This window comes from Sinocyclocheilus anshuiensis, unplaced genomic scaffold (genome assembly GCF_001515605.1).
Source record: "Sinocyclocheilus anshuiensis isolate Anshui unplaced genomic scaffold, SAMN03320099.WGS_v1.1 scaffold590, whole genome shotgun sequence".
Taxonomy (NCBI): Eukaryota; Metazoa; Chordata; class Actinopteri; order Cypriniformes; family Cyprinidae; genus Sinocyclocheilus; species Sinocyclocheilus anshuiensis.
The window spans coordinates 1,887,274-1,901,042 of NW_015544192.1; the positions used below are offsets into that span (position 1 = coordinate 1,887,274).

Genomic DNA, 13,769 nt, shown 5'->3' on the forward strand with positions numbered 1-13,769 from the left:
TATATATATATATATTACCAGTTGGTTCTTCTGGATGGAAAACAACCTCATTCACAGACCCAGCATGACCAGGGAGCTTATAAAGGATCCTACGGGATGTTGTGTCCCAAATATACACAAACCTACAGCACAAATACATCACATTAACCTCAAACATAATCAGACTGCAAACACTGCATACACAAAAACACCCATACCTGTCAGCAGAACCAGCTGCAATCTTACTCCCATCAGAAGACCAAGAGCATCTGAGAAGATTCTAAAACATACACACACAAAAAAAAAACTTTCATTACAAAAACCTTTGGCCCGGCAGTATGAACTTCCAGCTCAGCATCAGTAATGTTCATTATAAGAATGAACTGATAATTCACCCCTGATTAAAAGTCTAACCGAAAAGAAAAAAAAAAACATTTGATAGCAAACACAGTGGAAATTATTCTTTAATAAACAAATAAACCATTAAATATAATCTTTTTTTTTGTTGTTGTAAATATACAGAGAGAATTGTGCTTACCTTCTCAAAGTTATGGACATTTCCCTGAAAGATCTTCACACACCTCTCCTTTGGTGCAAATGGACGGATATCCCAGACACACACTGTTCCAGACACACATAAAACATCAGCATATGTAGTAGACGTACACAGTCAGTCATGCACACATTATAACAGGTACACATACACTACCATTTAAAAGTTTGGTGTCAGTAAAATATATACACATTTATTTAGAAATTAATACTGTATTCAGCATATAAGTAACGGTTTTAAAAATGTATAAGAAATGTTTCTTAAGCACCAAATCAGCAAATCAGAATGATTTCTGAAGAACCATGTGACACTGGAGTAATGATGCTGAAAATTCTGATTTGCCATCACAGAAATAAATAAAAAAAATTAATATATTAAAATATAAAAAGGTTTTTTATAGTACTGTTTTCAAACACATTAAAAAAAAATCATACTGACCCCAAACCTTTGCACACATGCATTTAGGCTTACCGCTGTTATCCATTGAGTTAGACAGAAGGTAAGACCCGTCTGCACTGAGACTCAGACCTGTCACAGAGTCTCCATGACCCTGCATACTGTAAATCAGTTTGTTCTGTCTGAGGTCCCATACCTACAACACAAAACACATACACACAGCATTAAATATGTACAAAAACATATTCAGGCACAAGAGCCCAGACATCCGTTGCTGGATGTCATTGTCGATGCCTCCTGAGATGATCTGGTCACTGGTATCATTGAATGTTACACTAAGAACCTGATATGTGTTCTGGAAAGTGTGAACAGAGGCCTTCTTCCTGATGTCCCACAGCTACAATAACACATGAACAAAGAAGTACTGAGGACAGTTCAAATTCTCTCATGTTTTATCTAGACATTTCAATCAACAATAAAATGAAAAAGACTCACTGTAACAACTATCAAACATTATCATAATCCAGACATCAAAATGTATTTTATTTACTGGCTATATGCCTTTTCATACAAGACAGGACAGTAGAGATTTTTGACAGAAATGGGAATGGGTTGGGCTCACAAACCAGGTCGCATTCGAACCAATGTCCCTTTGAGCACATCAGTTTGATACAATTCATGAGCGTCACACAAAAAATTGTCAGTTTCTCTTCAAACAATAAGGGTGTGCATTTTCTCTGTAAACTGAGCTGTAGCAATTGAATGGTGGTGGTGGCATAATGGTTAAAAGATCTAAGCTAATATCTGGATCTAAGGAAGGATAGAGGAAGGATACAGAAAATTGCTGAACTGCCATCAACATACTCAACCTCTTACAAAACCTCAGACAGCTCCATGACGCATTTGATGTGCTCTATGTATGTGCACTGGTCAATGTGTATGTGAATAAAAGCCTATAATAAATCAGTTGTGCCATATAAAGCAATAATTTCTGTTCTGAAGACTTGGATTAAACCACTTGATTCATATGGGTTACATTTACTATGTGTATTTGTAATTTTTGAAGCATGAAAATTTTGGTTGCAAAGACTTTTACAGACCTTAATCAAGGTAGCGCAATATTCAATTTTTGACAGGAATGAAAAAGAGGCTGTGACTGATAAAAGTACAGTGTGTTTAACGGATTGTACTGTTGTTTACAACATAATGATTGTTCAACTGACAAAACGTTTTCCGGAAAAATATTCAGTAGACAAAAACACCACTAAAAAGGGTTGTGAGTTGTGAAAATTATACTATCTAAAAGCTTTATACAGTGCGTGCCATTGTAAAGACTGTAAGTCTATTGCTCATGTTATATTCAGTATGCCGTCTAACCTGATTAAGGTCTACTGGATAGACAAAAATGATGATAGAACATTTAAAATGTCTTCATTTGTGTTCCGAAAAATGACACGAGCATGAGTAATTAATGACAAAATGTTCATTTTTGGGTGAACTATCCCTTTATAGCCATGTTATGTTTTAACACATTTAATGCTGCAGCTGCACTGCCACTATATCCTTGGTCTAATCAAAAATGTAAAAATTGTAATAGAGCTTTTTTTTTCATTAAGTCAGAGAGTTTCAAGTCTAGACTTGGTGAACTGAATTTACCTTTACAGTTCCATCATCACTGCCCGTACAGGCCAGCTGTGGGCCGCGCCGAGCCGGAAAACATGAGTTCACAAAGGACGTGTGTCCTTTCAGACGCTTCACACGCTCCCCTGTCTCACTGTCCCACACACACACCGTCTTGTCCGTACTGGCTGAAAAGAGCAGACTGGAGGACACAAACAGTAATTAATGACAAAATTTTCATTTTTGGGTGAACTATCCCTTTATAGCCATGTTATGTTTTAACACAACATTTAATGCTGCAGCTGCACTGCCACTATATCCTTGGTCTAATCAAAAATGTAAAAATTGTAATAGAGCTTTTTTTTTCATTAAGTCAGAGAGTTTCAAGTCTAGACTTGGTGAACTGAATTTACCTTTACAGTTCCATCATCACTGCCCGTACAGGCCAGCTGTGGGCCGCGCCGAGCCGGAAAACATGAGTTCACAAAGGACGTGTGTCCTTTCAGACGCTTCACACGCTCCCCTGTCTCACTGTCCCACACACACACCGTCTTGTCCGTACTGGCTGAAAAGAGCAGACTGGAGGACACAAACACACACTTAGTATGTGATAGATTGATGCATTTCTAGAAGAAGAATATATAACCTACAGTATAAAAGTTTAAAATGACAGTGTAAATGATGCAGGATTTTTTTTTTTTTTGTCTTTTACACAAACGCACCTGCCATCAGTGTTATAATGAAGCTCCATCACAGCTCCACTGTGGCCTTTAAGTGTTGCATAGTTTTCACAGTCTCCATATACATTCCACAGCACTACAAGAACATGGGCATTAGACACAATCACCAACAGCAATTCAAACACACATGTGAATCATTACATCAATACTAACTACACATAAAAAATAATATATAATAATAAAATAACAAATGTCATGTGACTCACAGATGAGGCGGTCATATCCAGAGGAGGCTAACGTGGCTCCATTAGGGTGAAATTTGCAGCAGTATACTTCACCTTCATGACCAAAGAGCAGCATTATAGGAGCCTGCACACTGGAGCTGCGTGGGGGGCCCTGACATTAACACAAATAGACACACAGACACACACACACACACACACACACATACATACAGATTAATGTTTGTTTATGCAGGTGCTGTTATAAATAAAGGATGATGAAGCTTCCCCCCAATCATGCACCCACTAAACTTTGACTGCAGATGGCAATGTGTTTTGGAATCTAAAATCTGTTTTGAACAAATCCTTTTCGTTCGCTTCTATGCACAATATTTTTTTCATTCATTGTAGTCTCTTTTTTGTTGTTGTTATTGTGGGGAAAAAAGTGTGCATAAAGCTTGAACTTATAGTAGAGTGTTAGAAGTTTAGTTAATTTACTTATATTTGACCAAATTTAACATTCATAAATGCAAGTTCACTTATAAAAAATAACTTTATGATTTTGTTGACTTAAGTAAGCCTGTACATAATATTAGAGACTCTTTAAATAAGAAAGCTGTTAAGACTTTAAAAGTTTGTTAGCTTTACAAAGAATGCATTTGATATTATTATTCCCGACTGTATTTATATTTTTGTATTATTTATTTATTTCTGTAGTTGTTTTTCTCTTTAATTTTTGTTTGCACAGACGTACAATGTTCGATATTTGAATTAGAACGAAAGTGAACGTAGCCTGCTGTAGAAAGATTCACTGAACGAATCGTCTAGGTAAATTGATTCAAAAGATTCAAATCAGTAGGATGAACCAAAGTCCCATAAATACAAACGCTTGAGCCCCAGCTAGTCTTTTCCTTCGAATTCAGCTCAGCCGCTCAGTCTTACCATAGCAGAGAGCTGGAACTGCGCTGCAGCCACCAGCTCTGTCCGGGGCCTCTTCACTCCGGCGGGAACGACTGCCATCTCTGCGCCGCGCTTCTTTGGTTCGATCGATCATTGTTGAGAAAAATACTCAAAACCCGAAAATAAATGAAAAACTATCAGATTCTTTTCAAATTAATGAGTTTTTCGAGCCACCAACCACCACCGAGCTACACACCCGGTTACACGAAGGCTTCTGATTGGCTGGCTCACGCACAACGCGATCTTATTGGCTACTGTTAAATCTCTGAACCGGAAGACAATGCACTGCCACTGACGGAACTCATGTTTCATCCAAACAAGGGGAATGTATTGCTCGAAATGTATTTACGTGTTGCGTTGGGATGTTTTGTAGCGTATTAGTAACGTGGCTCTCGGCATTTTTTATTGGATAATGATTTTTGTAATTAAAACTGCGACGATTTAACACGTGCACTTTGCAGTCATCTTGTAGATTCTTTTGAAATTACGCTAAACTCTCCTAGACCTAAGAAGAAGAAAACAAAACTTTCCTAGACCTGATTCGCAGTCCATCAGGTAAATTCATTGGTCTTGGCATATTCTAATCTGGCATGAGATTCATTACATAAACACTAACGATGGCATCTTTAGATTTCATTTTGTTTTATGCTTCAGCATGACCAGTTAAAGAACTAGTTACAGAAAGATGGCAAACCATACGTGTACCTCTCTGTAGGTGTGATGGCAGAGGAGCGGATGAGAGAGCCAGCTGGTCTGGATGGACTGCCGCCTATGTACAGCATTCTGAAGGGAGAGGTTAGATTTAAATCCCCATATGCAGAATATAAAATCACATTGAAATGTCCTCTTATTGATTTATTCACCTTCATGTTTTCTTATTTACTTAGGTAGTTTCTGTCACAACATACGGTGCTTTTGTTAAGATTCCAGGATACAGAAAACAAGGTAAAGTTGGAGAGTTATCAAGATGTGTGTTCTTGTTGAAATGAAGATGAACACACAAGTATTTTTGTTTATTTGTGTTTGCATTGGCAGGTCTGGTTCATAAGAGTGAGATGTCATCCTGTCGGGTGGATAACCCAGCTGAAATTGTTGATGTAGGGGAGCACGTATGGATAAAAGTAATTGGCAGAGAGGTACATTCAATTTGCATGTACGCAAATACAACAATATCAATGTAATTTTATACTGTTACCAGCATATTTTCATTGCATATACTAAAAGTTAAGTTTATGCTGTGGTTTTACATGCAGCACTGATTAAACATTGGTTTAGTGTTCTTATAATTCGGATACAGTATCTTAATCATGCTTTTTGATTTCCATCCACTATCAGATGAAAGATGATAAAGTAAAACTGTCCTTCTCTATGAAATCTGTCAATCAAGGCACTGGGCGGGACTTAGACCCCAACAATGTTATGGCAGAGTAAGTGGTTTTATGGTACATGAGTGCTTTGTTTGAGCAAACCAAACCTTGTACTTATAGGAGGTTAAGTATGGTAATTCATAACCATACCAAATTGTGCATGCATAAATATTCACACACAGACAGGACGAACGTCGCCGGAGACAGTTTAGAGATCACACTGAGCAGAAGATCACGCTGGAGGCTGTGCTCAACACCACATGCAAAAAGTGTGGCTGCAGAGGTATGAACCTCCAGGTTATGTCAATCTGACCCAATTCCAGTGTACGCTAGACTTTTGACAACGTATTTTTATCTTAAACTAAACCCTAATGCTATTTCAACAAGATTCAGCCAAATTAAAAACATAAGTCATGTTTTTCTTCAGTACCTTGACTTGAGTACATGTTTTGGTCAAATAAAGAAAATCTACTGAAAAACAACTCTAATTTAGAAAATATGAAGGACAGTGCTAGTCTTTGTGACTTTATTATAAAAAAATAATATTCTGATTGTCATTTCAGTAGTTACACTGCCATTTAAAAGTTTGGGGTCAGATTTTTAAAATGTTTTTGAAAGAAGTCTCTTATGTTCACCAAGGCTGCATTTCTTTGATAAAATAATACATTTTAAAATGTAATTTATTCCGTTGACAAAGCTGAATTTTCAGCTTTATTACTCCAGTCTTCAGTGCCACATGATCCTTCAGAAATCATTCTAATACGCTGATTTGGTGCTCAAGAAATATTTCTTAATACTATTAATGTTGAAAACAGTTGTGCTGCTTAATATTTTTGTGGAAATTGTGATACATTGAGTGTCAATTTTAGATCTCACATTCATTGTCTTTATTTGCAGATTGTACTTTTAATCCCTGAACATCTGTTATGACAGTGTTTAAGTCATAAATAATGACTTGTATGTCTGTTTGTATGTAAGGTCACTTTGCAAAGGATTGCTTCTCCCAGCCTGGACTGCAGTACAGTTTAGTGCCAGAAGAAGAGGAGGAGGAGCCGCCGCTGGCCAGTCAGCAAACCCAGTCAGAGCCCCAGAAACGTAAAAAGGTACAGACACACCTCTTTGACAGCAGAATTATTGCACCAGATGACATGATGCCTGTAAGCGGTTGTGTAACCCTGCTTTTGTTTTACTTGTTGCCAACTTTTGCAATAGTTCCTTGTTGCAGACTTCTTGATCTGCCTTCCATTTGCATGCTCATGACGCCCCTTTGCATTTTTCCTGCAGGAAAAGGCAAAGAAAGAAAAGAAGAAAAAGAAAGAGAAGAAAAGAGACAACTCTTCATCTGATAGCTGTGATGAAGATGCCAAACGGCCAAGGCATTCACACACACATTCAGAAAAGAAGAAAAAACACAAGAAACACAAACACAAGACAAAGTGATCATTTTGGTTTGCAAAATAGTTGTGATATGCATGTACAAGCTTGTGCAAGAACAGGTTTTTTTTCTGCATGTACATCAAGATTAAATCTATCTAAATGATTTCGCAATGTATTTTTTGTTAATATTGTTTGGCCATTAAAAGTTACTGGCTTCATGTGTGAAGGTTAAAAGGTTCACTGCGCAACCTCCAAATGGCCTTTCACCCAGAAACACACAGACACAAGATCCAGTTGCTTGATTTAGAACACATGCGCGTTACCCAGCAGACACTGGAACATGCTTAAATTAGAAAGACCTCACGGAATTATAACAGTGTTACACTAAGTCCTGTTAAACAACAAAATCACACATGGCACTGGAGTGCTTGATGTAAATGTTGACACAATAAATTGCACAAGGTCAATTTGGAGCAAATGTCATTTATTGTAGACCAAAGGCATATGCCATAACACTGACTGAAGAAGCATATCACACACCCAGTATATGAGCTCTAATACAGACATCTGGAGGTATGAAAGTGGAATTTTATTCAGTGTTTGAGGAACTGTGCAAATGAAACACCACAGAAAATCCATTGGAAATGTACATAACCATTGATGAGGACAGGTTGTGACTGAGGTTTCCCTTTATTCCCCCTTTACATAGTGTCGTGTGGATACAACGTCACCAAGCGTCAATGTCTGTTAATAAAAGAGAGGTTGGCCTGTTGATGTACATTCATTCAGTCAAACACCCATAAATATTGGCAAAAGTAATTACTTTAAATTGCTTTTGCTGACTGTTCTTATAATTCTGTTCTCAGCCAAAAGAGGCACTCGCTGCAAGTAAACAATACTGACCAGTATGAGGCTGTTGTCATTGACATCTCGGACCAGGGTTGTCTCTTTACCGTCCCATTTCTGAACATGAACCAATTTGCCTCCATCTACAGTTACCACAGACTGATGGACAAACAGAAGCAGCAGGGTAAAGGTCAAAAGACAAACTGTTCTTAATTGGAAAACTGTCTCATTTTTACTCTTGCTACCCAGGAGCAGCGATGAGTGGCGTTTCTATGCTTACATTAATGACTGACCCGATGAATGTCATGGGATAGGTCAATCTCCCACAGGGGCTTCATAGAAACCCTTGTATCCCACCAACAAGACCCTATTGTTATTCAAGATGAGCTTGCATGTCTTTCACCCAATTCACAATGTGTCAGTCATGAAATTCTACGTGCCTTTAGAAATCTCAAAGCACGTGACTACTGAAAGTGGGACTAATGTGTGCTCTGTGCACTGCACATTGAGATTTTATTACCTTGACTTTACGGTCATCTGCAGTGGTCTCGTCAAATTCTTCTCCCAGTTTGAAATTGATTTCTGTGGTTTTGAAAGTGCTGATGGTCTTAAGTGTGATGACGTCGCCCTCCAAGGAAATGATGGTTGTGGGCTTGGTCATACTGCCAACCTGACGCGTGGCAAAGCCCACGCCTGATAAACACAACACACACACTTTATAAAAGGTATGAAGTCATTTCAACAATCCACATGCAGAGAAATTCACATGGACAGCATCAAGAGCCAATGATAATTTTAAAGACTGGTCTGTACTGTAAAGAAGTTAAATATTAAGTATAATTAATTATTATTAATATTTTAATTTTACAAATTTGAAACATTTCTAAGGGTTTAATTAAATAAAGCCCCTAAATATAAAATATTTTAAAAATAATTAAAAAAAAATCTATAGAATTTTACTAAGTCTTTAAATATGAAATATATTTTCTAATAATTTTAAAATTAAAAATCATTCTAAAGGGACCACCACTTATTAGAGAAAATGCAAAAGAAGAACGAGCATCTGCATAGCTTAAGGGCAGTATAGTAATAATTAAAGATTGCATATATATTCAGAGGTTAGTCACGAATTAACAAATGTCTGCAAATAACCAAACTCTGGAACGGTCAAAATGGTCAAATCAGCACACGTGCAGTTTTGGGTGAATGCAGCAATTACTATTGATTTGTTCAGCAAATACTGTGAGGGAGTATGTGTGCAAATGCAGACGGGGCAGACTCTTCTTTGACCACAGACAAAGAGCAGAAAATCAGGGCTCATTGCAGTTCGCTGAAGAGCAGTGAATTTGAAAGCGGTTGGTCGAAAGAAAAAAACACCCACTTTGTCTCACCCACACTTGCCTCCCTCCTTCCCTCTATCTCCATAGAGTTGCACGCTGATTGATTTATTCCCCCCTCATCTTCCACTCTTAAGCTACAGGTCACTCAACACTACTTCAAAATCACAAATACTACACAACTGGCCAAAAAATGGCTGGCAAGCATCTAAGACACATTTCCATATGTTTTGTGTAAAAAACATCAAGGTCACGATATAGTTCAAGTTCTTTAGGCAGTATGTACCTTTTTTTTCTCAAAAACAAGTTGGCAAAATAAAGGGCTCATTGTATTTTATACAAGAGAACCGCAGTAGCTCTACAGTCACTCTACACTACAGCATGAATCTGGTTGTGTGTGTGAAAGCACGTGTGTGTGAGGTTCATCGAAGGAGACCCTCCTTGCACCACATGCACTCCATCTTAAACACACCCATGCACACATAGTAGCACAGATGCACCTGCACAATAAATGTTCCTCAGATCACATTTCCCACTCTGAAGCTATCAGAAACACACACCCAAATTACATGTGCTTGCATCAAAAGGCACACCCTATGTTTAGCAGTAAAGCAATACACACCGCATACATCTACAGCAATTCACCCCCTCCTTACTCACCGAGGGCTTTCATGTAGTCATCGAAATTTTTGCTCTCCTTTAAGTTCCATGTGCCAACAAAAACGTCTGCCATGTTTAGAGCTGAATCAGAGAACAAGAGCAAAGAATGAGAGCAAGAAAGAAAGAGAGAGTGAGAGAGGAGGGTAAGACAGCACCACTGAGCTCCTGCAATCTTACTGGCCGATTTATAACTGCTGTTTGTGATGTCATCACTACAAGCATGGGGGGTGGATGAGGGAGGAGCAATGCCTGGAGAGGAGAGGAGAGATGACAGACGGGCGGCAGGGGGGTCGGAGAGATGGGGAGTTGGGAATTGTAGGAGAATCAATTATGAAAGATAGAATAATGAAAGATAAGGAAGTCATGGGACTGTGCAAAATCGATGCGACATGCGAAAACATTTCACTTTCTTTAGAGTTTCCATATGAATTCGACTTTAAAAATGTCTGCTAAATGAATAAATGTAAATGTATTGGTCCAAAATTGGCTCCCAATTTGGACTCTCAAGAAAGACTTGAGCCTTGTCCAAATACCCACACTTGCGGTCTTTGCACTTGACCACTTGATTACTTAAATTACGTATTTCCTGTATTTGGCCGAAGTCTTCAAGTGGGTGTGAAGACCACAAGTGTGTGTAGAACCTTTCATTACCCGATGGGACACTTATAGTGTTGTAAAAATGCAAGTGTTTACACAGCTTTATTTTAAATTTAATTTGAAATACTTTGCATTTTAAAATCAACTTCTAAATGTCTGTTCAGTAGTCCCTATAACATTACATAATTTTAATTTGTGGTGCTTCTAATTAAATGATAAAAAAATGTTGTACAAAATAAATATCACCACAACTCATCTTTGCACCAATAAAAGTAAAAACACTGTTTTCTACCAAATTATTTGTAATATCTAATTATTATATTAATATTTAACTTACATTGGAAAGGTTTCCGTGACCTCTCGCGAGATCTCGGCAAAAAGTCTCACGATTTATTTCCAGAACATGATGCATGATGGGATACACTAAGCCTCGAATAGCGCTCCGGAGCGGTATTCGAGATAGTGTGGGTTTAGTGTGCGTTAAGACCTGGGACAGTCTTGCGCACTTACTTCCTGTCGTGCGCACGCGCTCTCAAGTGGCCAAGACCTCGAGTGTGGGTATTTGGACAAGGGGTCAGTTTGGGATGGACTTATATTAAAATTATGTCTGATACAGATAAGCCAAAAATTATGTTAAAAAACAATAAATGGCTGATATTAAAATTCTATACTATTTGTCTCATTAAATAAAAAATAAAAAAATAAAATATTTTTAAATTCTACAAGTACATTTAAACATCACAACATTATAATATACAAATTTAAAAAGGATGTTCATTTTGAGATTTGCTAAAGATGATAATTAATAGCATTGTTCAATTGTTAATGTTTTAAAAAATAACTTTAAGTGAAAGCAAAGATACTCTAAATGTAAGAATGAGGCAAATGAGCATGCACTAAATATCCACCATCGACCCATACACAGAAAAAAATTGTGTTTTCACTCAGAAATTGCTATTAAATTTCATAAACAAACAATTATAAAGAAATTGCGAGTAACAGACTGCATTAAATATGAATACTAATGAAGTACATTTTTTATGTAAAATGTACTCCAATAATCGTTTTTACAGTCTAATGTTTACTTTAAAAAATGTATAGAAAATAAAATATCTAACTTTACTTTTCTGAGTCAGTATTTACAATGACTTTTTATCAAATGGTCTGAAGTTGTTTTTTTTTAGTGAATGTATAACGTCAGTTCCCCTTCCATTTTGATCAACATGTTAATTTTGTCACTGAAAACCTTTAAAATGTCTTATTTTTTGTAGAAATATGTGCTACAGTTGTTAAAAATAAAAGTCATTTTGTTTGATATTTTGTTCTTAACGTATTCATTTAGCAGATGCTTTTTATCAAAACTGACTTACAATTGAGGAACATTCTAAGCATTATCTAATGCATTGATTCATTTTAAGTGTGGCTTAGAGAGCAAGAAAGGGAGAGAGTGAGAGCGCAGTGTGGAGGGGGGAAGGAATGATAGATATGGGGCCAGGGTCAGGCCATATTCTTTTCTCTCTTGCTTTGTGTCTCTTTCTTTTACAAGTCACTGAGGACATGGCCTTATGTCGGAGGACTCTTTCTTCCCACCCTCTACACTCTTGGCTGTTTAGCTCAGTAAGAGGCAGTGAAGATCTAGCCGTATCAGCTGCTGTTTGTACAATAATCACCAAAACATTGCACCAGTAATGCTAAACCTCTTCCCCAGCCCATCCTTTGAGCAGCAAGGCTGAATTTACAAGTGTTTGTAAGTGAGGCCGCACAGTCTGAAACAGATGATTGTTTCAGCAAGTAGGCTATGTGTGGAACAGTTTTTCCACAAACAACCGCGGGAAGGATCTGAATACCAAGATTGCACACAATAAGGTCTGGGGTTAATGCTGAACTCTTGAATTTTTTATAGTTTGTATGTAACGTTAAGTTGAAGATTGTTATCAGAGAGCAGCTGTTTTATAGTTCATGAACATTAGACATCTGGTGTAGGTTCTTTTGATCAATAACAGCTATTTACTAAAAGCATAAAAAATTGTTATCAGTGAAATAAAGTAAAAAATAAATATTAGATGAAAAACTTAAACTTCCAAAAACATAAAAGAAAATTAGAAATCATGCAACTAAAATAAATACACTGCAGCTGAACTACTACAATGACTAAAATTAAAACTGAAAAAAAAAGCTATATTGACATATTTTAAAAAAGAATACAAAAGCACATAACAAAATTACTAAAAGCATACATTTAAATGAAAACTGCAAATATAAAAATAAAAGATCATTCTAAATATTAATGAATACTATAATAGTATATAAATAATACTAAATTAACACTGTAAGTGACTAGACAAACTATATGTCACTAGCAACTGCCTCTACAATCTATAAAACCCAGTTCATATCCTTAGAGGTTTATTTGGAGGAAACGTTCCAGGATTTCCGTTTGTACTCATCATTCCCCTGTGGGAACATGATGTGAAACGTTCACACATCCTTTAAAATATGCACCTGTTTGAGCATGTACAAATATGCACAGACACACACCCTTCTCTTTGTCACTTCTCACAGATATTTATATTTATACTTGATTATCTTTACAGCTATTATACCATACCATATATCTAATCTGCAGATTATTATCAACTGACATTGATCAATTACTGCTAAATTGTATTATAAATGCAAGATCTCCCATAAATTGCAGGTGTGTCAGTATTGACAGCATTCAGATGGTTTCTGAGTTTTGTAGTGTTTGTGGTTAAGTAAATAAATATTAGACTGAGGTGGCAAATCAAAGACATTTTGCACTTCACTGACAGTTACAAGTACTCTATTCCTGCTCTCACAAGTTTTTGCTGTTGACTTTGGAAGCTTGTATTATCCATGTAAACCAAATGATGTAAAATATAGGCCAGTTCTCTCAAAAGGACTGATGATATAACCTTATGTGTTGTATAACGCCACTTCTGGAATTATTTATAATATGCAGGTTTTCACCTTTATACACTTGGTATTTGAACACACACTCATAGACTGAGTGGACTGTCACTGTGTCTAACCCAACACAAATGTGTGACTAAACACGGTATGCAGAGTTAATGTGTTTTGACATTTTACATAAACAGGTGGTGGAGAGAAACAGGGGAAGAGAGAGAGAGAGAGAGAGAGAGAGAGAGAGAGAG

General features: G+C 36.9%; 3 protein-coding genes across 3 annotated transcripts in view; 1 reads left to right on the forward strand and 2 right to left on the reverse strand.

Annotated features, from left to right (window-relative positions):
- Positions 1–4,496, reverse strand: part of LOC107696518 (U5 small nuclear ribonucleoprotein 40 kDa protein-like) — a gene marked incomplete at its 5' end in the record, with an annotated part of 5,195 nt that extends 699 nt beyond the window's left edge. Inside the window, 9 exons of the mRNA XM_016496877.1 lie at positions 19–122; positions 198–259; positions 518–600; positions 1,004–1,126; positions 1,205–1,325; positions 2,962–3,127; positions 3,271–3,364; positions 3,495–3,624; positions 4,392–4,496. Coding sequence (XP_016352363.1) covers positions 19–122; positions 198–259; positions 518–600; positions 1,004–1,126; positions 1,205–1,325; positions 2,962–3,127; positions 3,271–3,364; positions 3,495–3,624; positions 4,392–4,496 — 988 coding nt within the window. The remainder of the gene's footprint in view (positions 1–18; positions 123–197; positions 260–517; positions 601–1,003; positions 1,127–1,204; positions 1,326–2,961; positions 3,128–3,270; positions 3,365–3,494; positions 3,625–4,391) is intronic.
- LOC107696569 (nucleolar protein of 40 kDa-like) lies at positions 4,349–7,693 on the forward strand. The gene is made up of 8 exons (XM_016496980.1): positions 4,349–4,964; positions 5,125–5,204; positions 5,297–5,354; positions 5,445–5,545; positions 5,745–5,836; positions 5,959–6,059; positions 6,755–6,879; positions 7,061–7,693. Exons 2-8 carry the CDS (start codon positions 5,130–5,132, stop codon positions 7,214–7,216), a joined length of 708 nt encoding a protein of 235 aa, XP_016352466.1. The 5' UTR covers positions 4,349–4,964; positions 5,125–5,129; the 3' UTR covers positions 7,217–7,693.
- Positions 7,621–10,174, reverse strand: LOC107696578 (fatty acid-binding protein, heart-like). Its single transcript, XM_016496989.1, has 4 exons — positions 9,997–10,174; positions 8,520–8,692; positions 8,057–8,158; positions 7,621–7,897 (listed from the first exon to the last, which is right to left on the reverse strand). The coding sequence occupies exons 1-4, from the start codon at positions 10,067–10,069 to the stop codon at positions 7,844–7,846; spliced, it is 402 nt and encodes a 133-aa protein (XP_016352475.1). The 5' UTR covers positions 10,070–10,174; the 3' UTR covers positions 7,621–7,843.
- Between the last annotated feature and the right edge of the window lie 3,595 nt (positions 10,175–13,769).